At 38.4% G+C, this 23,754-nt stretch overlaps 1 protein-coding gene across 5 annotated transcripts in view; it reads left to right on the top strand.

Moving 5' to 3' along the window:
- The window catches only part of Vps13a (vacuolar protein sorting 13 homolog A), a 226,717-nt gene that overhangs the window by 25,438 nt on the left and 177,525 nt on the right, over nt 1-23,754 (top strand). For all 5 annotated transcript variants that reach the window (NM_001100975.2, XM_039079911.2, XM_039079914.2 and 2 more), the window contains exons 6-10: nt 128-237; nt 8,735-8,794; nt 10,802-10,861; nt 11,122-11,202; nt 17,328-17,385. In NM_001100975.2, the coding sequence (NP_001094445.2) occupies nt 128-237; nt 8,735-8,794; nt 10,802-10,861; nt 11,122-11,202; nt 17,328-17,385 (369 nt within the window). The remainder of the gene's footprint in view (nt 1-127; nt 238-8,734; nt 8,795-10,801; nt 10,862-11,121; nt 11,203-17,327; nt 17,386-23,754) is intronic.

Genomic DNA, 23,754 nt, shown 5'->3' with positions numbered 1-23,754 from the left:
TTGGAAATCTCAAGTCATCTATTCAAGTGTTTTACATTTTCTTTAACAAGGCAATATGTTACTTTAATATATGGATAATTATAGTTTGTGTTTCATTCAGTTTAAAAAGGAATATTTGCAATTTTAGAAAATCCTCGGGAGGAAAAACAAGACACTTTTGCAGAAAAGTTAGTTACTCAAATCATAAAGAATCTTCAAGTGCAGATTTCCAGTATCCATGTCCGTTATGAAGATGACGTAAGTATCTTACCCTCATGCACGTATGTGACTGTGTGTGGCTTTGCTCTGCTGGGAGGAGGGAGGACAGAGAGCTGATGACCATGAGATCTTTTTGTTTTGTTGTTACATTTTCAGTGAGTACTTGATTAGATCTTTTTTTTTTTTTTTTTTTTTTTTATTAACTTGAGTATTTCTTATATACATTTCGAGTGTTATTCCCTTTCCCGGTTTCCGGGCAAACATCCCCCTCCCCCCTCCCCTTCCTTATGGGTGTTCCCCTCCCAACCCTCCCCCCATTGCCGCCCTCCCCCCATAGACTAGTTCACTGTGGGTTCAGTCTTAGCAGGACCCAGGGCTTCCCCTTCCACTGGTGCTCTTACTAGGATATTCATTGCTACCTATGGGGTCAGAGTCCAGGGTCAGTCCATGTATAGTCTTTAGGTAGTGGCTTAGTCCCTGGAAGCTCTGGTTGCTTGGCATTGTTGTACTTTTGGGGTCTCGAGCCCCTTCAAGCTCTTCCAGTTCTTTCTCTGATTCCTTCAATAGGGGACCTATTCTCAGTTCAGTGGTTTGCTGCTGGCATTCGCCTCTATATTTGCTGTATTCTGGCTGTGTCTCTCAGGAGCGATCTACATCCGGCTCCTGTCGGTCTGCACTTCTTTGCTTCATCCATCTTGTCTAATTGGGTGGCTGTATATGTATGGGCCACATGTGGGGCAGGCTCTGAATGGGTGTTCCTTCAGTCTCTGTTTTAATCTTTGCCTCTCCCTTCCCTGCCAAGGGTATTCTTTTTCCTCATTTAAAGAAGGAGTGAAGCATTCACATTTTGATCATCCGTCTTGAGTTTCATTTGTTCTAGGCATCTAGGGTAATTCAAGCATTTGGGCTAATAGCCACTTATCAATGAGTGCATACCATGTATGTCTTTCTGTGATTGGGTTAGCTCACTCAGGATGATATTTTCCAGTTCCAACCATTTGCCTACGAATTTCATAAACTCGTTGTTTTTGATAGCTGAGTAATATTCCATTGTGTAGATGTACCACATTTTCTGTATCCATTCCTCTGTTGAAGGGCATCTGGGTTCTTTCCAGCTTCTGGCTATTATAAATAAGGCTGCGATGAACATAGTGGAGCACGTGTCTCTTTTATATGTTGAGGCATCTTTTGGGTATATGCCCAAGAGAGGTATAGCTGGATCATCAGGCAGTTCAATGTCCAATTTTCTGAGGAACCTCCAGACTGATTTCCAGAATGGTTTTACCAGTCTGCAATCCCACCAACAATGGAGGAGTGTTCCTCTTTCTCCACATCCTCGCCAGCATCTGCTGTCACCTGAGTTTTTGATCTTAGCCATTCTCACTGGTGTGAGGTGAAATCTCAGGGTTGTTTTGATTTGCATTTCCCTTATGACTAAAGATGTTGAACATTTCTTTAGGTGTTTCTCAGCCATTCGGCATTCCTCAGCTGTGAATTCTTTGTTTAGCTCTGAACCCCATTTTTTAATAGGGTTATTTGTTTCCCTGCGGTCTAACTTCTTGAGTTCTTTGTATATTTTGGAAATAAGGCCTCTATCTGTTGTAGGATTGGTAAAGATCTTTTCCCAATCTGTTGGTTGCCGTTTTGTCCTAACCACAGTGTCCTTTGCCTTACAGAAGCTTTGCAGTTTTATGAGATCCCATTTGTCGATTCTTGATCTTAGAGCATAAGCCATTGGTGTTTTGTTCAGGAAATTTTTTCCAGTGCCCATGTGTTCCAGATGCTTCCCTAGTTTTTCTTCTATTAGTTTGAGTGTGTCTGGTTTGATGTGGAGGTCCTTGATCCACTTGGACTTAAGCTTTGTACAGGGTGATAAGGATGGATCGATCTGCATTCTTCTACATGTTGCCCTCCAGTTGAACCAGCACCATTTGCTGAAAATACTATCTTTTTTCCATTGGATGGTTTTGGCTCCTTTGTCAAAAATCAAGTGACCATAGGTGTGTGGGTTCATTTCTGGGTCTTCAATTCTATTCCATTGGTCTATCTGTCTGTCTCTGTACCAATACCATGCAGTTTTTATCACTATTGCTCTGTAATACTGCTTGAGTTCAGGGATAGTGATTCCCCCTGAAGTCCTTTTATTGTTGAGGATAGCTTTAGCTATCCTGGGTTTTTTGTTATTCCAGATGAATTTGCAAATTGTTCTGTCTAACTCTTTGAAGAATTGGATTGGTATTTTGATGGGGATTGCATTGAATCTGTAGATTGCTTTTGGTAAAATGGCCATTTTTACCATATTAATCCTGCCAATCCATGAGCATGGGAGATCTTTCCATCTTCTGAGGTCTTCTTCAATTTCTTTCCTCAGTGTCTTGAAGTTCTTATTGTACAGATCTTTTACTTGCTTGGTTAAAGTCACACCGAGGTACTTTATATTATTTGGGTGTATTATGAAGGGTGTCGTTTCCCTAATTTCTCTCTCGGCTTATTTCTCTTTTGTATAGAGGAAGGCAACTGATTTATTTGAGTTAATTTTATACCCAGCCACTTTGCTGAAGTTGTTTATCAGCTTTAGTAGTTCTCTGGTGGAACTTTTGGGATCACTTAAATATACTATCATGTCATCTGCAAATAGTGATATTTTGACCTCTTCTTTTCCGATCTGTATCCCCTTGATCTCCTTTTGTTGTCTGATTGCTCTGGCTAGAACTTCAAGAACTATATTGAATAAGTAGGGAGAGAGTGGGCAGCCTTGTCTAGTCCCTGATTTTAGTGGGATTGCTTCAAGTTTCTCTCCATTTAGTTTAATGTTAGCAACTGGTTTGCTGTATATGGCTTTTACTATGTTTAGGTATGGGCCTTGAATTCCTATTCTTTCCAGGACTTTTATCATGAAGGGGTGTTGAATTTTGTCAAATGCTTTCTCAGCATCTAATGAAATGATCATGTGGTTCTGTTCTTTTAGTTTGTTTATATAATGGATCACGTTGATGGTTTTCCGTATATTAAACCATCCCTGCATGCCTGGGATGAAGCCTACTTGATCATGGTGGATGATTGTTTTGATGTGCTCTTGAATTCGGTTTGCCAGAATTTTATTGAGTATTTTTGCGTCGATATTCATAAGGGAAATTGGTCTGAAGTTCTCTTTCTTTGTTGTGTCTTTGTGTGGTTTAGGTATAAGAGTAATTGTGGCTTCATAGAAGGAATTCGGTAGGGCTCCATCTGTTTCAATTTTGTGGAATAGTTTGGATAATATTGGTATGAGGTCTTCTATGAAGGTTTGATAGAATTCTGCACTAAACCCGTCTGGACCTGGGCTCTTTTTGGTTGGGAGACCTTTAATGACTGCTTCTATTTCCTTAGGAGTTATGGGGTTGTTTAACTGGTTTATCTGTTCCTGATTTAACTTCGATACCTGGTATCTGTCTAGGAAATTGTCCATTTCCTGAAGATTTTCAAATTTTGTTGAATATAGGTTTTTATAGTAAGATCTGATGATTTTTTGAATTTCCTCCGAATCTGTAGTTATGTCTCCCTTTTCATTTCTGATTTTGTTAATTTGGACACACTCTCTGTGTCCTCTCGTTAGTCTGGCTAAGGGTTTATCTATCTTGTTGATTTTCTCAAAGAACCAACTTTTGGTTCTGTTGATTCTTTCTATGGTCCTTTTTGTTTCTACTTGTTTGATTTCAGCTCTGAGTTTGATTATTTCCTGCCTTCTACTCCTCCTGGGTGTATTTGCTTCTTTTTGTTCTAGAGCTTTTAGGTGTGCTGTCAAGCTGCTGACATATGCTCTTTCCTGTTTCTTTCTGCAGGCACTCAGCGCTATGAGTTTTCCTCTTAGCACAGCTTTCATTGTGTCCCATAAGTTTGAGTATGTTGTATCTTCATTTTCATTAAATTCTAAAAAGTTTTTAATTTCTTTCTTTATTTCTTCCTTGACCAGGTTATCATTGAGTAGAGCATTGTTCAATTTCCACGTATATGTGGGCATTCTTCCCTTATTGTTATTGAAGACCAGTTTTAGGCCGTGGTGGTCCGATAGCACGCATGGGATTATTTCTATCTTTCTGTACCTGTTGAGGCCCGTTTTTTGATCAATTATATGGTCAATTTTGGAGAAAGTACCATGAGGAGCTGAGAAGAAGGTATATCCTTTTGCTTTAGGATAGAATGTTCTATAAATATCCGTTAAGTCCATTTGGCTCATGACTTCTCTTAGTCTGTCTACATCACTGTTTAATTTCTGTTTCCATGATCTGTCCATTGATGAGAGTGGGTTGTTGAAATCTCCCACTATTATTGTGTGAGGTGCAATGTGTGTTTTGAGCTTTAGTAAGGTTTCTTTTACATATGTAGGTGCCCTTGTATTTGGGGCATAGATATTTAGGATTGAGAGTTCATCTTGGTTGATTTTTCCTTTGATGAATATGAAGTGTCCTTCCTTATCTTTTTTGATGACTTTTAGTTGGAAATTGATTTTATTTGATATTAGAATGGCTACTCCAGCTTGCTTCTTCTGACCATTTGCTTGGAAAGTTGTTTTCCAGCCTTTCACTCTGAGGTAGTGTCTGTCTTTGTCTCTGAGGTGTGTTTCCTGTAGGCAGCAGAATGCAGGGTCCTCGTTGCGTATCCAGTTTGTTAATCTATGTCTTTTTATTGGGGAGTTGAGGCCATTGATATTGAGAGATATTAAGGAATAGTGATTATTGCTTCCCGTTATATTCATATTTGATGTGAGGTTATGTTTGTGTGCTTTCATTCTCTTTGTTTTGTTGCCAAGACGATTAGTTTCTTGCTTCTTCTAGGGTATAGCTTGCCTCCTTATGTTGGGCTTTACCATTTATTATCCTTTGTAGTGCTGGATTTGTAGAAAGATATTGTGTAAATTTGGTTTTGTCATGGAATATCTTGGTTTCTCCATCAATGTTAATTGAGAGTTTTGCTGGATACAGTAATCTGGGCTGGCATTTGTGTTCTCTTAGGGTCTGTATAACATCAGTCCAGGATCTTCTGGCCTTCATAGTTTCTGGCGAGAAGTCTGGTGTGATTCTGATAGGTCTCCCTTTATATGTTACTTGACCTTTTTCCCTTACTGCTTTTAATATTCTTTCTTTATTTTGTGCGTTTGGTGTTTTGACAATTATGTGACGGGAGGTGTTTCTTTTCTGGTCCAATCTATTTGGAGTTCTGTAGGCTTCCTGTATGTCTATGGGTATCTCTTTTTTTAGGTTAGGGAAGTTTTCTTCTATGATTTTGTTGAAGATATTTACTGGTCCTTTGAGCTGGGAGTCTTCACTCTCTTCTATACCTATTATCCTTAGGTTTGATCTTCTCATTGAGTCCTGGATTTCCTGTATGTTTTGGACCAGTAGCTTTTTCCGCTTTACATTATCTTTGACAGTTGAGTCAATGATTTCTATGGAATCTTCTGCTCCTGAGATTCTCTCTTCCATCTCTTGTATTCTGTTGGTGAAGCTTGTATCTACAGCTCCTTGTCTCTTCTTTTGGTTTTCTATATCCAGGGTTGTTTCCATGTGTTCTTTCTTGATTGCTTCTATTTCCATTTTTAATTCCTTCAACTGTTTGATTGTGTTTTCCTAGAATTCTTTCAGGGATTTTTGCGATTCCTCTCTGTAGGCTTTTACTTGTTTATTAATGTTTTCCTGTGCTTCCCTAAGTGTGTTCAGGTCTTTCCTGAAGTCCTCCAGCATCATGATCAAATATGATTTTGAAACTAGATCTTGCTTTTCTGGTGTGTTTGGATATTCCATGTTTGTTTTGGTGGGAGAATTGGGCTCCGATGATGGCATGTAGTCTTGGTTTCTGTTGCTTGGGTTCCTGCGCTTGCCTCTCGCCATCAGATTATCTCTAGTGTTACTTTGTTCTGCTATTTCTGACAGTGGCTAGACTGTCCTATAAGCCTGTGTGTCAGGAGTGCTGTAGACCTGTTTTCCTCTCTTTCAGTCAGTTATGGGGACAGTGTGTTCTGTTTTCGGGCGTGTAGTTTTTCCTCTCTACAGGTCTTCAGCTGTTCCTGTGGGCCTGTGTCTTGAGTTCACCAGGCAGCTTTCTTGCAGCAGAAAATTTGGTCTTACCTGTGGTCCCGAGGCTCAGGTTTGCTCGTGGGGTGCTGTCCAGGGGCTCTCTGCAGCGGCAGCAACCAGGAAGACCTGTGCCGCCCCTTCCGGGAGCTTCAGTGCACCAGGGTTCCAGATGGTCTTTGGCTTTTTCCTCTGGCGTCTGAGATGTGTGTGCAGGGAGCAGTCTCTTCTGGTTTCCCAGGCCTGTCTGCCTCTCTGAAGGTTTAGCTCTCCCTCCCATGGGATTTGGGTGCAGAGAACTGTTTATCAGGTCTGTTTCCTTCAGGGTCCGGCGGTGTCTCCGGCAGGGGTCCTGCCGCTCCTGGGCCCTCCCCCACGGGAGCCCAGAGGCCTTATATAGTTTCCTCTTGGGCCAGGGATGTGGGCAGGGGTGAGCAGTGTTGGTGGTCTCTTCCGCTCTGCAGCCTCAGGAGTGCCCACCTGACCAGGCGGTTGGGTCTCTCTCTCACCGGGTCTGGGAGCCTGATTAGATCTTGCTAAGCTGTTTGAACTTTGGGTTATGAAGGCAGTGTCTTGGGAGTTAATGAATTCTACAGATTTTTACCTCCAGCAAAGAGCGCTGGCTTAAGACTAAGTGGATCTGACTTAGCTTCTGCTCTTCAGTTTTCTTAAGTATGTATTAAGGTGCTGTTCTAGTTTTTTTCTTATATTGCTGTGATAAATACCCTGACAAACGCATCTTCTCCCCACTTCATTTCTTTCTGTATTGATTTACTTACTTTACATATCGATTGGAGCCCTCTTCCCTCCTCTGCTCCTAGTCCTAGCCTTACAAATTCCTCCCCTCACTGTCTTCTCCCCTTCTCCTCAGAGAACAGGAAGTCCAGCCTTGAGTACCACCCTGCCCTGGGACATCAGGACTAAGCACATCCTCTCCCACTGAGGCCCAGTCAGGCAGTCCAGCTAGGGGAAGGGGATTCAGGCAGGCAACAGAGTCAGAGACAGCTCCCAGGAAGACCAAGCTGCACATCTGCTACACATGTATAGGGGCCTGACAAAAGCATCTCTAAGAGAGAAATGTTTTACTCGCTACAGTTCAGGTCACAGTCCATTATTGCAGAAAGTCGGGGCAGGAATGTAAAGCAGAGAGTTACATCCACCTTGTCAAAGCAGGGACAGAATGAATATGCATGCCTATATTCAGATCACTTTTGCCACTGTAGCATAGCAAAAGACTCAAACCCCAGGGGATGATGCTACCCACAGAGGGCTGCATGCCAGTTAACATCATCAAGATAATCACTGCACCCGACACACACTTTGTCCTGCTACACATGCCCACAGAGCAACCTGACAGTTCCTCATTGGGATCCTCTGCTCAGGTGATTTCAGATTCTGTCAAGTTCATAATTAAAGATAACCATTCCATTTGCATTAAATGTTGCTGCATCATTTTTTAAAAGCTGTAACATTTTTGACAAGTTTACTAAATCCTGTGTGGTAGAAAAGGTGCAATTACAGTACATGCAACGTAGAAAATTATGTCTTTGACCTGGCTTTCTCTTGGTTCTTGGAAGAAACAACTCTTTTAAAGAGCCTCCTTGGATTCAAACATTTTTTTAACAATTAAAACTTAACAAAAGTTGGATTTTTACAATGAAAATATACATAATTCTTTGCATGTCCCTTTTTCCTTTTAAAATAAAGTTATTCTTATAACACAAGTTTCATGAACTAATACTTTCACACCTGTGAGAGGCGCTCAACAGCTATGGATATGGGAGAGCTTCCAGATGCTTGCTGCTTAAAACATGGTAGAAGAGCCTGAGATTGAAACAAAACAAAACAACAAAATCAGTGTATAAATGGAAAGACCAAGTGTATTTAAAAAAATGCTCAAAATAGAATGTCTTTGAGTCTAAAGTATTTACTATTATTTTACATTCTAAAGTGCATAGAGTTGATATTTTAAAACACATTGCTGGAGAATTTATGTGTAAATAGAATATTTTTTCTTTCTGGCAGAAGTTGGGGCTGCAAACAGTAGCTGTCCCAAGTGTTAAGTTTCAGTCTATCCCTGGATGAGGCAGGAACTTCTGAATTGTGCCTGTGCAGGTGGTGATGGCGATTTCCTACCTCGGTTTGCTTAGATGCCATCTGCTGCTGAGTCCAGGGCCTTGCATTTTTGCCTGATTTGTTGTTAAGGAGAATAGAAGTTATCAAAGAGGAGCATGGAGTAAAGCACTATCCAAAGGTTCAAGTTCTAAAGCAAAGCAGGCTTACTTTGGCCTCTTTTACTCTTTTACTTTCTCTACTTGGTGACACACAACTCTGTTTTTAGAAAAAAAAATGGAGCAGAATTGTCCTGAAAAATAATGTTTTTGAATATTTGAAATACGATATTTCTCAGATATTTAACTGTTTCTATGAAGTGATTTTTGTCCAATTGGCAACCCATCTAAGTAATTTACTTTGTTTTTCTTCAGATCACAAATCGAGAGAAACCCCTCTCTTTTGGCATTTCTCTTCAAAATCTCAGCCTTCAGGTACTTGGTTCAAAAGAAAATGTAACTTTTAAATTGTGTAGTATAGTTAGATATATGCTTATGTCAGTATCAGAAGTATGCCAGGTTTGTGATCGGTTGGCTGTGTAGAACTGGTCTAGGAAGTCCTTAGACTTGGTTGGAATGAGGAGTAAGTACATGCTCATTTCTAAAACTGTCAGTTAGCATTTTAAGTTGATTCAGGTGCTTTACATGGTTCTTCTGTAAGTTACTTCTTATTTTACTGTGTTTTTTACTTTTCCTTTGTAGCTACATATAATGCAGTTCATATGTACTCCACTTCAGTATTGCATCTTCTAGGTTGTTTTTTTTTTTTTTGTATAGTTTTTGTTTTGGGTTTTTTGTTTTTTTAAAACATGGTTCTGCAAGTAAGAAAGAAAGGGTCAGGGGTTGAGGGGCAGACATAGTTATTACTAGGTAACAGTGAATGGTGTCTGTTGTCAGTGCTGCTGACAGATTGAAAAATATAGAGAATTACTATTTATATTTAGTAATATGAAAATTATTGCTACAATAGCAACAGTAGTTTTATTTATTGAAAATATTTTATGTGTATTTGTGTGTGCCTGAGTTTCTTTTTTTTTCTTTTTTTTTTCGGAGCTGGGGACCAAACCCAGGGCCTTGCGCTTGCTAGGCAAGCGCTCTATCACTGAGCTAAATCCCCAACCCCTGTGCCTGTCTACACATGACAGGAGCTCACAGAAGTCAGAGCGGGGAGTGGTAGATTTTGTGGAACTGGAGGAACAGGTGATTGTGAATCATTGCTGGGAACTGAACTCTGGTCCTCTGCAACAGTCATACTCACTTTAACCACTGGATCATCTCTGCAGCCCCACAGACAGTGCCTTTAATTATTAACTTTGGAGGTTCCTGAGAACTTGTGTGCCATACGAGACTCATACAGTTACACATACTCTTTCTTGGCTTGGCATTGTGATGTCTGTTTCCTTGTATGATTTTTATTATTAGTTGTTGCAATGATGGGACTTGGCAAGTTAGATAAGCAGTCTACCACCAAGCCACTTCTTTAGTGTGAAATCTACGCCTTAAAAGTCACCCCTAGCAATCAAAATTTTTGCTAAAGTTTAGGATCCATTCTTCTAGTCAGTTCTTCACACAGCAGTGGGACCATCTCTCTAATATCAAGGATCTGGCAAGGTGTTACTCAACACTCTGGAAGCTGAAGCAGTATCATGAGCTCAAGGCCATCTGGGCTCCAAAACCAGACCCTATTTTGAAAGGAAAAAAAAATCATATACAAATAAAGATTTGATTATGGTATTTACCATTTCTTATTTCTAAAGGTTTTTAAGTGTCTTGGTTTGAACCTGGAAGCCTTCTACAGCATTCCTTGATAAGTGTTCTTCAGTATGTACCCGGCTTTGTCCTCGGTGACTTTGATTATTCTAAGTTTAAAATCTTGTCTTTATAGTGTGTATAAAATCTTTGAAATCTGACCCTAAGTAACATTTGGTTTTTCATTTTTCCTTCCTGTGTTTTATTCTCTGGCCATATCTTGGGCCTCTTTTAAAACATGAACAAAAACAAAAACAAACCCCAAACAAAACCAGTCAATATGTAACAAACAAAACCAAAGCAAACAAGCTAACAGAACCAACTCTTTTGTCTTGCCATACACTAGGTAGTGTTTATTCATGGTGTATGGACTGTGGTGATTATAAGGATGTTGAAGGGAGTCCTCTTAACAAGGGTTAGGTTAGTCATTATATACGGCACATCTTTGAGTCTGATTTTTTTCTTTTTTTGCCATGTTTTGTCTGATGTATATTGGGCCTTTGAAATTGCTCATTTCTGTTTGTTTTTGACCAGTGAGTTCTTTGAAAGCAAACGGTTAGTGTTAGTGGTCTGATAATACTATTTTTTACTAAATGATAGATAAGTTTTCAAAGGCGTTTTCATGGGAAATCTTAGGGTATGATTAAAACCTGCTTATTATATATAATGCTCTTTTCCTGCTCCCTTCTTTAGACAACTGATCAATATTGGATTCCATGTTTACATGATGATACTGAAAAACTAGTTCGGAAGGTAAAGTGAATTCTATCCCATAGACTTGATAAGAGGGAATTTTAGACAAATGATGATGATGATGATGGTGGTGGTGGTGGTGGTGGCGGCAGCGGTGGTGGTATATGTGTGTGTGTGTGTGTGTATTTGTGTGTATAAACATGTATATTATATCTATTTGCTTTACCCAGGATAAGAGTCAACTACTTGCGAATTCTGAGCATAGCAAGAATTAAAAATTCTTTTAAAAAAGTAATTGACAATAAACCTTTTATTTTCAGCTAATCCGATTAGATAATCTCTTTGCTTACTGGAATGTGAATTCTGAGATGTTTTATCTGAATGATTATGACGACGCATTGGTAAGTAAATTTATATGCATATTTGTTGTATTATAATTTGTATAATGTTTAGCTCACACCAATTCTAGATTTAGTACTGCTTTTAAACAAAATCCAGCAGTTTTACAAACACAATTAATTGGAAATTTCTTTTTTCTTTTATTGAATATTTTCTTTATTTAAATTTAAAATGTTATCCCCTTTCCTGGTTTCCCCTCTGAAAACCCCCCATCACATCCTCCCACCCCCTGCCTCCATGAAGATGCTTCCCCCAACTACCTACCTACCCACCAACTCCCTCCCACCTCAACACCCTGACATTCCCCTACACTGGGCATCGAGCCTTCACAGAACCAAGGACTTCTCCTCCCACTGATGCCTAACAAGGCCATCCTCTGCTACATATGCAACTAGAGCAAAGAGTGACTCCATGTGTACCCTTTGGTTGATGGTTTAGTGCCTGGGAGCTCTGATGTGTCTCATTGGTTGATATTGTTCTTGCTATGGTTTGCTAACCCCCTCAGCTACCTCAGACTTTTTCTAACTCCTTCATTGGAGTTCTCAGTCCAATGGTCAGCTGTGAGCATCCGCCTCTGTATTTGTCAGGCTCTGGCAGAGCTTCTCAGGAGACAGCCATATCAGGCTTCTGTCAGCATACATCTCTTAGCATCCCCAGTAGTGACTGGGTTTGGTGACTGCATGTGTGATGGATCCCCATGTGTGACAGTCTCTGGGTGGCCTTTTCTTTAGTCTCTGTTCCACACTTTGTTTCTGTATTTCCTCCTGTGAGTATTTTATTCCCACTTTTAAGAAGTACTGAAGCATCCACACTTTTGTCTTTCTTCCTTTTGAGCTTCAAGTGGTCTGGAAATTGTATATTGGAAATTCTGAGCTTTTGGGCTAATAGCCACTTATCAGTGAATGCATACCATGTGTGTTTTTCTGTGATTGGGTTACCTCACTCAGGATGATATTTTCCAGTTCCATCCATTTGCCTATGAATTTCATAAAGTCATTGTTTTTGATAGCTGAGTAATCCTCCATTGTGTAAATGTACTACATTTTCTGTATTCATTCCTCTGTTGAAGGGCATCTGGAATGTTTCCAGCTTCAGGCTATTATAAATAAGGCTGCTATGAACATAGTGGAGCATGTGTCTTTGTTGTATGTTGGAGCATCTTTTGGGTATATGCCCAGGAGAGGTATAACTGGGTCCTCAGGTAGTACAATGTTCAATTTTCCATTTCTAAATAGGGTTGATTCTGTGGAGTCTAACTTATTGAGTTCTTTGTATATACTGGATATCAGTCCTCTATTGGATGTAGGATTGGTAAAGATCTTTTCTTTTTTTTTTTTTTCTTTTTTTTTTTTTGGTCTTTTTTTTCGGAGCTGGGGACCGAACCCAGGGCCTTGTGCTTCCTAGGCAAGCGCTCTACCACTGAGCTAAATCCCCAACCCCATAAAGATCTTTTCCTAATCTGTTGTTTGTTGTTTTGTCCTATTAACAGTGTCCTTTGCCTCGTAGAAGCTTTACAGTTTTATGAGGTCTTATTTGTCAATTATTGATCTTAGAGCATAAGCCATTGGTGTTTTGTTTAGGAAATTTTCCCCAGTACCCATGTGTTGGAGACACTTCCCACGTTCTCTTCTATTAGTTTCAGTGTATCTGGTTTTATATGGAGGTCCTTGAACCACTGGGACTTGAGCTTTGTACAGGACTATAAGAGTGGATCATTTGCATTCTTTTACATGCTGACTTACAATTGAACCAGCACTATTTGTTGGAAATGTTGTCTTTTTTTCCATTAGATGGTTTTAGCTCCTTTGTCAAAGATCAAGTGACCATAGGTGTGTGTGTGTTCATTTCTGGGGCTTCAATTCAATTCCACTGATCTACCTGTCTGTCTCTGTACCAATATCATACAGTTTTTCTCAGTATTGCTCTGTAATATAGTTTGAGGTCAGGGATGGTGATTCCTGCAGAAGTTCTTTTATTGTTGAGAATAGTTTTCACTATCCTGGGTATTTTCTTCAAATGAATTTGTAAATTGTTTTTTCTATGTCTATGAAGTCTATGAGTGGGACTTTTGATGGGGATTGCATTGAATCTGTAAATTGCATTCAGTAAGACGACCACTTTTACATTATTAATCCTGCCAATCCATGAGTATGGGAGATCTTTCCATCTCTTGAGATCTTCTTCAATTTCTTTTTTCAGAGATTTGAAGTTTTTGTTATACAGATCTTATACTTGCTTGAGTAGAGTCACCCCAAGGTATTTTATATTATTTATGACTACTGTGTAGGGTGTTGTTTCCCTAATTTCTTTCTCAGCCTGTTTATCCTTTGAGTAGAGGAAGGCTACTCTCTGGTGGAATTTTTGGGGTCACTTAAGTATACTATCATATCATCTGCAAATAGTGATATTTTGACTTCTTCCTTTTCAGTTTATATTCATTTGACCTCTTATTTTTGTCTAATTGCTCTGGCTAGGACTTTGAGTACTATATTGAATAGGTGGGCAGCTTTGTCTAGTCCCTGATTTTAGTGGGATTGCTTCAAGTTTCTCTCCATTTAGTTTGATGTTGACTACTGGTTTGCCTTATATTGCTTTTACCATGTTTAGGTATGGACCTTGAAGTCCTGCTCTTTACAAGACTTTTATCATGAAGGGGTGCTGAATTTAGTCAAATACTTTCTTAGCATCTAATGAGATGATCATATGTTTTTTTTCTTTTGAGTTTGTTTATATAATTGATTATGTTGATGGATTTTCATATATTGAACCATATGTGCATTCCCAGAATGAAGCCTACTTGATCGTGATGGATGATCATTTTGATGTGTTCTTGTATTTGCTTTGTGAGAATTTTATTGAGTATTTTGGCATCGATATTCATAAGGGAAATTGGTCTGAAGTTCTCTTCTTTGTTGGGTCTTTGTTTGATTTAGGAATAAGTGTAATTGTGGCTTCATGGAATGAATTTGGTAGTGCTCCTCTGTTTCTATTTTGTGGAATAGTTTGGACAGTATTTGTATGAGGTCTTCTATGAAGGTCTAATAGAATTCTACACTAAACCCATCTGGTCCTGGGCTTTTTTTTCGTTGGTAGATTTTTAATGACTGCTTCTTTAGGGATTATGGGACTGTTCAGATGGTTTATCTGATCTTTATTTAACTTTGGTACCTTGTATCTGTCTAGAAAATGTCCATTTCATCCAGATTTTTCAGTTTTGTTGAATATAGACTTTTGTAGTAGGATCTGATGATTTTTTGAATTTCCTCAGTTTTATTGTGATGTCTTCCTTTTCATTTCTGATTTTGTTAATTTGGAAATTGTCTCTGTACCGTCTGGTTAGTTTGGCTAAGGGTTTACCTATGTTGTTGATTTTCTCAGAGAATCAGGTTCTGGTTTTGTTGATTTTTTTTTTTTTTTGTATAGTTCTTTTGGTTTCTACTTGATTGACTTCAGCCCCGAGTTTGATTATTTCCTGCCTTCTACTCCTCTTGGGTGTATTTGCTTCTTTTTGTTCTAGAGCGTTTGAGTTTACTTTCAAGCTGCTAGTGTATGCTCTTTCTGGTTTCTTTTTGGAGGCACTCAGAGCTGTGAGATTTCCTCTTAGCACTGCTTTCATTGTGTCTCATAAGTTTGGGTATATTGTGCCTTAATTTTTATTAATGTCTAAAATGTTTTTAATTTCTTTATTTCTTCCTTGACCAGAATGTTGTTCATCTTCCCTGTGTGGGCTTTCTGTTGTTTTTGTGGTTATTTAAGACCAGCCTTAGTCCGTGGTGATCTGATAGAATACACGGGATTATTTCAGTCTTCTTGTATCTGTTGAGGACCAATTAATTATATGGTCAATTTTGGAGAAAGAACCTTGAGGTGCTGAGAAGAATGTATATATTTTTGTTTTAGGATGAAATGTTCCATAGATATCTGTTAAATCCATTTGGTTCATAACTTCTGTTAGTTTCACTGTGTCACTGTTTACTTTTTATTTCCATGATCTATCTATTAAGAGTGGGATGTTGAAGTCTCCCACTATTATTGTGTGCTTTGAGCTTTAGTAAAGTTTCTTTTATGAGTGTGGGTGCACTTGCATTTGGAGATTAGATGTTCAGAATTGAAGGATAAGTAGGTAGATTTTTCCTTTGAGAAGTATAAAGTGTCCTTCCTTGTCTTTTTCATAAGTTTTGGTTTAAAGTCAATTTTAAATTCCACATTGTAATGGCTACTCCATCTTGTTTCTTGGAACCATTTGCTTGGAATATTTTTTTTTAGCCTTTTACTCAGAGGTAGTGTCTGTCTTTGTCACTGAGGTGTGTTTTCTGTATGCAGCAAAATGCTGGGTACTCTTTATGTATCCAGTCTGTTAGTCTATGTCTTTTAATTGGAGTTCAAGTCCATTGGTGTTGACAAATATTAGGGACCAATGATTCTTGTTTCCTGTTATTTTTGTTGTTAGAGGTGGAATTTTGTTTGTGTGGATATCATCTTTGGGCTTGTTGAAAGATTACTTTCTTGCTTTTTCTTTGCTGTAATTTCCCTCCTTGTGTTGGAGTTTTCCATGTATTATCCTTTGTAGGACTGGATTTGTGCAAAGATACTGTGTAATTTGGTTTTGTCATCAAATATAAATCTCCATCTATGTGAATTGAGAGTTTTGCTGTGTATAGTAGCCTTGGCTGGCATTTGTGTTCTCTTAGGGTCTGTGTGGCATCTGCCTAGGATCTTCTGGCTTTCATAGTCTCTGGTGAGAAGTGTGGTGTAATTGTCATAGGTCTACCTTTATATGTTACTTGACCTTTTCCCCTTACTGCTTTTAATATTCTTTCTTTGTTTTGTGCATTAGGTATTTTGACTATTATGTGACTGGAGGAATTTCTTTTCTGGTCCAATCTATTTGGATTTCTGTAGAATTCTTGTATGTTTATGGGCATCTTTCTTTAGGTTAGGGAAATTTTCTTCTATAATTTCGTTGAAGATATTTAATGGCCCTTTAAGTTGGGCATCTTCATTCTCTTCTATATGTATTATTCTTATGTTTGGTCTTCTCACTGTGTCCTCAATTTCCTGGATTTCTGGGTTAGGAACCTTTTACATTTTGTATTTTCTTTGACTGTAGTGTCCATGTTTTCTATGGTATCTTCTGTCCCTGACATTCTTTCATTTTTTACATTCTGTTTGTGGTGCTTGCATCTATGACTCCTGATATCTTTCCTGGGTTTTCTATCTTCAGGATGGTCTCCCTTTGTGATTTCTTTATTGTTTCTGTTTCCAGTTTTAGATGCTGGGTGGTTTTGTTCAATTACTTCACCTGTTTGGTTGTGTTTTTCTATAATTCTTTAAGGAATTTTTGTGTTTCTTCTTTAAGGGCTTTTACCTGTTAACCTGCCTTATTCTGTATTTCTTTAATGGTATTATTTGTGTAAAGTCCTCTATCGTCATCATGAGATGTGATTTTTAAATCCAAATCTTGCTTTTCCATTGTGATGGAGTATCGAGGACTTGCTGTAGTGGGAGAACTGAATTCTCATGATGCCAAGTAGCTTTGGTTTCTGTTGCTTAGGTTCTTGTGCTTGCCTCTCACTATCTGGTTATCTTGAGTATTAACTGCGCTTGCTGTCTCTGACTGCAGCCTGCCCCTCCTGATTGTGATCCAGATTGTGTCAGAACTACTCAGAATCCAGTAGTCTCTGTGATGCTATGATTCTGGGATCCTATGATCCTGAGATCCTGGTTTTGTCAGAGTTCCTGGGAGTCGAACTTCCTCTGTGATCATGTGATCCTGGGATTTCAGAGCACCTCTGATTCTTGCCATGTTAGAGCACCTGGGAGTCCAGCTTCCTCTTGGTGTTTTACTTGGTGTGGAGCCAGTATCCAAGAACTGCTCAGGACACTGGTTCAGACTTAAAGGATAGGTATTGGGGCAGATTATGTGGCCTGCTCTCCTCTGATCCTGTGCGTGGGAACATTCTTTCATAATACTTAATAATATGTTGCTTAGCCAGTTAAAAATTTTATCCTGATTTACTTTGAATTATTTTTTAGTTGCTTTTAAATACTCGTGTAGATAATATAAATTTGTACGATAAAGGTATATTTGCATAAATGTAAATAACATGTATTTGTCTTTTAATAGGAAGCTTTGAAAAATGGTATTGTCAATGAAAATATTATTCCAGAAGGTTATGATTTTGGTAAGTTGCTAGATAAAGTAAAAATATAATTAGGAAAATTAGTACAAACTATTATGTTAACATTTCTGATATAATATACTAAGTTATTGTATATTAAATTTTCTCCTAGTTAAATTTACATGTATACTTATAAATACGCACATACTTTTCAACGTAATAAAATCAAAATATAATCATTTCTACATATTTTATTGTTGGTACTTTTGGTTAAATTTCCAAACAAGAAGAATACATCTAACACAAGAGAATGTTAATGAATTTTATTAAATCTTAATGACAATTCAGTTTTATAGTGATGCTTATTAAGACATTTCACAATCATAGGTACAGTTTAATATAGTTAGCTGCTATAGCTGGAGTAGTATTTTGAGCTATTTGTTTATAAGGTATCCAAATATATATTTTTTTTGAGACAAAGTCTCATTCAGTAGCCCAGGCTTGCATCAAACTTACTAGTCTACCTTCCTTACGTAAATGCTGTAATTAAAGATATATCTCTCCTGCATCCAAATCCCGTGGGGAAGAGACTTAAACACCCAGAAGTGCAAACATCATGAGACCGCAGGACAGACTGCCACTTCTGCACACTTTTGCCCACATCACTGGTCCAAGGGGAAACTGCACAGTGCCTCTCGACACAGGAATATAGGAACAGTAAGGCACCGGTACCTGGGGTTCTGGTATACGCCCAGGACTGAAAGGATCGGGCAACAGCTCCCCTGAACCCAAATCCCGTGAAGGAGAGAGCTGGACCCTCAGAAGTGCGATTTCCTGGGAAATCCTGAGAAATCAGAGGAGACTACCCTCTGCCCACATTCCAGACACAAGAGAGAATCGCTTAGTGCCAACTGAGCCCCCTGGGTACAAGGACCTAGGAGCAATCAAGGATAGGAGCCTTCTGATTCCTGCCCACACATAGAGCTGAAAGACAGTCACCAGGAGCGCCTACACACCTGAGATCAGAGCACCTGTTCTTAGAAAAGACTGAAAGAAAACAGGAAAACAGTTCTACAGGAGTGCTGACACAGAGGCCTACAAAAGGGTCAAGACCCTCTCAGAAATATCAAGAAAAGCGAACACCAGAGATAACCCAGTGCCTAGAGGCAAGCAAAGGAACCTAAGGAACAGAAACCAAGGCTACTTGGCATCATCAGAGACCAGTTCTCCTACCAATGAAAATACTGTATATCCAAACACACCAGAAAAGCAAGATTTAGATTTAAAATCACATTTTACGATAATAATGGAGGACTTTAAGAAGGACCTAAATAACTCCCTTAAAGAAATGGAGGACAACACAAGTAAACAAGTAGAAGCTCTTAGAGAGGAAACACAAAAATCCCTGAAAGAATTGCAGGAAAACACAACCAAACAAACCAAACAAAAAATTGAAGAAAAATGGCCAGAATTTAAAAATGGAAATAGAAACAGTAAAGAAAGCACAAAGGGAGACAACCCTGGAGATAGAAAACTTGATGAAGTGACAAGGAATGAATGATACAAGCATCATCAACAGAATACAAGAGATAGAAGAGAGAATCTCGGGCAGAAGTTACCATAGAAAACATTGACACAACTGTCAAATATAATGTAATATAATATAATATAATATAATGTAATATAGTATAATATAAAACGCAAAAAGCTACTAGCCCAAAACATCCTGGAAATCCAGGACACAATGAGAAGATCAAACTTAAGGATAATAGGTATAGAAGAGAGTGAAGACTCCCAACTTAAAGGGCCAGTAAATATATCCATCAAAATTATATAAGAAAACTTCCCTAACCTAAAGAAAAAGATGCCCATAAACATACAAGAAGCCTACAGAACTCCAAATAGATTGGACTAGAAGAGAAATTCCTTCCATCATATAATAGTTAAAACACCAAATGCACAAAACAAAAAAAGAATATTAAAAGCGGTAAGGGAAAAAAATCAAGTGACATATAAAGGCAGACCAATAAGAATTACACCAGACTTCTCACTAGAGACTATGAAAGCCAGCAGATCCTGGACAGATATCATACAGACACTAAGAGAACACAAATGCCAGCTCAGGCTACTATATCCAGCAAAACTTTCAATTACATAGATGGAGAAACCAAGATATTCCATGACAAAACCAGATTTACACAATATCTTTCTACAAATTCAGCCCTACAAAGGATAATAGATGGAAGATTTTAACACCAGGAGAGAAACTATGCCATACAGACAGCAAGAATATAATCTCCTTGCAATGAAACCAAAAGAGAGGCACACAAACATAATTCCACCTCTGACAACGAAAACAACAGGAAGCGACAATCTCTATTCCTTAATATCTCTCAACATCAACGGACTCAATTCCCCAATAAAAAAGCATAGACTAACAGACTGGATACATAAAGAGGACCCAGCATTTTGCCCCATACAGGAAATACACCTCAAAGACAAAGACAGACACTACCTCAGAATAAAGAATAAATGGCTGGAAAACAACTTTCCAAGTAAATGGTCAGAAGAAACAAGCTGGAGTAGCCATTCTAATATTGAATAAAATTGACTTTCAACCAAAAGTCATCAAAAAAGAGAAGGAAGAATACTTCATATTCATCAAAGGAAAAATCCACCACAATGAACTCTCAATCCTAAATGTGTATGCTCGAAATTCAAGGGCACCTACATTCATAAAAGAAACCGTACTGAAGCTCAAATGACACATTGCACCTCACAGGATAATAGTAGGAGATTTCAACATCCCACTCTCATCAATGGACAGATCATGGAAACATAAATTAAACACAGACATAGAGAAACTAACTGTAGTTATGAACCAAGTGGATTTAACAGATATTTATATAACGTTCCATCCTAAAACAAAAGGATATACCTTCTTCTCAGCACCTCATAGTATCTTATCCAAAATCAACCATATAATTGGTCACAAAACAGTCCTCAACAGATACAAGAAGACAGAAATAATTCCATGAATCCTATCAGATCACCACAGACTAAGGCTGGTCTTCAATAACAACAATAACGACAGAAGGGCCACATATACATGGAAGTTCAACAACGCTCTACTCAATGACAACTTGGTCAAGGAAGAAATAAGGAAAGAAATTAAAGACCTCTTTGAATATAATGAAAATAAAGATACAACATACCCAAACTTATAGGATACAATGAACGCGGACCTAAGAGGTAAACTCATAGCTCTGAGTGCCTGCAAAAAGAAACAGAAGAGATCATACATCAGCAGCTTGATAGCACACCTAAAAGCTCTAGAACATAAAGAAGGAAATAAACCCAAGAGGAGTAGAAGACAGGAAATAATCAAACTCAGGGCTGAAATCAATCAAGTAGAAATGAAAAGGACTACAACGAATCAACAAACCCAGGAGCTGGTTCTTTGAAAAAAACAAGATAGATAAACCCTTAGCCAGACTAAGCAGAGGGCACAGAGACAGAATCCAAATTAACAAAATCAGAAATGAAAAGAGAGATAAAACAACGGAAACTGAGGAAGTTCAAAAAGTCATCAGATTCTTCCACAAAAGCCTATATTCAACTAAACTGGAAAATCTGGAGGAAATGGACAACTTTCTAGACAGATACCAAGTACAAAAGTTAAATCAGGAACAAATAAACCATCTAAACAATCCTGTAACTCCTAAAGAAATAGAAGCAGTTATTAAAAGTCTCCCAACCAGGGGGTTGGGGATTTAGCTCAGTGGTAGTGCGCTTGCCTAGCAAACGCAAGACCCTGGGTTCGGTCCCCAGCTCCAAAAAAAAAAAAAAAAAAAAAGTCTCCCAACCAGAAACAGCCGGAATAGGATGGGTTTAGTGCAGAATTCTATCAGACCTTCATAGAAGACCTCTTACCAATACCATCCAAACTATTCTACAAAATAGGAACAGATGGAGCACTACCAAATTTCTTCTATGAAGCCACAATTACTCTTATACCAAAACCACACAAAGACCCCATAAAGAAAGAGAACTTCAAACCAATTTCCCCTATGAATATTGGCGCAAAAATACTCAATAAAATTCTTGCAAACTCTATTCAAGAATATATCAAAACTGTTGTCCATCATGATTAAGTAGGGTTCATCCCAGGGATGCAGGAATGGTTTCATATACAGAAATCCATCAACGTAATCCACTATATAAACAATCTCAAAGATAAGAACCACATGATCATTTCATTAGATGCTGAGAAAGCATTTGACGAAATTCAACACCCCTTCATGATAAAAGTTGTGGAAAGATCAGGAATTCAAGGTCCATTTTTAAACATAGTAAAAGCAATATACAGCAAACCAGTAGCTAACATCAAACTACATGGAGAGAAACAATTCTACTAAAATCCAGAATTAGACAAGGCTGCCCACTCTCTCCCTACTTATTCAATATAGTATATGAAGTTGTAGCCAGAGCAATCAGACAGCGAAAGGAGGTCAAAGGGATACAAATTGGAAGGGAAGAAGTCAAAATATCACTATTTGCAGATTATATGATAGTATCCTTAAGTGACCCCTTAAGTTCCACTAGAGAATTACTTAACCTGATAAAGAACTTCAGCAAAGTGTCAGGGTATAAAATTAACTCAAACAAATCACTAGCCTTTCTCTACTCAAAAGGATAAACAGGCTGTGAAAGAAATTAGGGAAATGACACCCTTCATAATAGCCCCAAATAATTTAAAATATCTTGGTGTGACTTTAACCAAGCAAGTGAAAGATCTGTATGACAAGAACTTCAAGTCTCTGAAAAAAGAAATTGAAGAAGATCTCAGAAGATGGAAAGATCTCCCATGCTTATGGGTTGGCAGGATTAATATACTAAAAATTGCCAAAAGCAATCTACAGATTCAATGTAATCCCTACCAGAATTCCTACTCAATTCTTTATAGAGATAGAAAGAGCAATTTGCAAATTCATTTGGAATAACAAAAATCCCAGGATAGTGAAAACTCTACTCAACAATAAAATAACTTTGGGAGAAATCACCATCCCTGACCTCAAGCAGTATTACAGAGCAATAGTCATAAAAACTGCATGGCCTTGGTACAGAGACAGGCAGTTAGATCAGTGGAAAAGAACTGAAGACCCAGAAATGAATCCACTCACCTATGGCCATTTAGTCTTTGACAAAGGAGCTAAAACCATCCAATGGAAGAAAGACAGCTTTTTCAACAAATGGTGCTGGTTCAACAGGAGGTCAGCATGTAGAAGAATGCAAATAGATCCATTCTTATCACTCTGTACAAAGCTTAAGTCCAAGTGGATCAAGGACTTAGACATCAAACCAGATACACTCAATCTAGTAGAAAAAAAAGTGAAGAATTTTGAACACATGGTTACTCGGGAAAATTTCCAGAACAGAACAACAATGGCTTATATTCTAAGATCAAGAATCGACAAATGGTACCTCATAAAACTGCAAAGCTTCTGTAAAGCAAAGGACACTGTCATGAGGACAAACTGGCAACCAACAGATTGGGGAAAGATCTTTTCCAATCCTACAGTTGATAGAGGTCCAATATCCAAAATATACAAAGAACTCAAGAAGATAAACTCCAGAGATCCAAATAACCCTATTAAAAAATGGGGTACAGAGATGAACAAAACATTTCAGCTGAGGAATATCAAATGTCTGAAAAGCACCTAAAGAAATGTTCAACATCCTTAGTCATCAGGGAAATGCAAATCAAAACAACCCTGAGATTCCACCTCACAGTAGTCGGAATGGCCAAGATAAAAACTCAGGTGACAGCAGATGCTGGCGAGGATGCGGAGAAAGAGGAACACTCCTCCATGGTTGATGGGATTGCAAACTGGTACAGCCACTCTGGAAAGCAGTTGGAGGTTCCTCAGAAAATTGGACATTGAACTACCCGAGGACCCAGCTATACTTCTCTTGGGCATATACTCAAATGATGCTCCAACATACAACAAAGACACATGCTCCACTATGTTCATAGCAGCCTTAGTTATAATAGCCAGAAGCTGGAAAGAACCCAGATGCCCTTCAACAGAGGAATGGATACAGAAAATATGGTACATCTACACAATGGAGATAGCTACTCAGCTATCAAAAACAATGACTTCATGAAATTCATAGGCAAATGGAATGAACTGGAAAATATTCTGAGTGAGGTAACCCAATCACAGAAATACACACTTGGTATTCACTCATTAATAAGTGGATATTAACACAAAAGCTCAAATAATCCAAGGTGTAATCCACAGACCACAGGAAGCTTAATAAGAAGGATGACCAAAATGTGGATGCTCCCACCACTTCTTAAAAGGGGGAACAAAAATATCCATAGGAGGGGAAATGGAGGCAAAGTTTAGAGCAGAGACTGAATTATTG

This window comes from Rattus norvegicus, chromosome 1, assembly GCF_036323735.1.
Source record: "Rattus norvegicus strain BN/NHsdMcwi chromosome 1, GRCr8, whole genome shotgun sequence".
Taxonomy (NCBI): Eukaryota; Metazoa; Chordata; class Mammalia; order Rodentia; family Muridae; genus Rattus; species Rattus norvegicus.
This window is presented reverse-complemented; position numbering and strand designations above follow the sequence as displayed.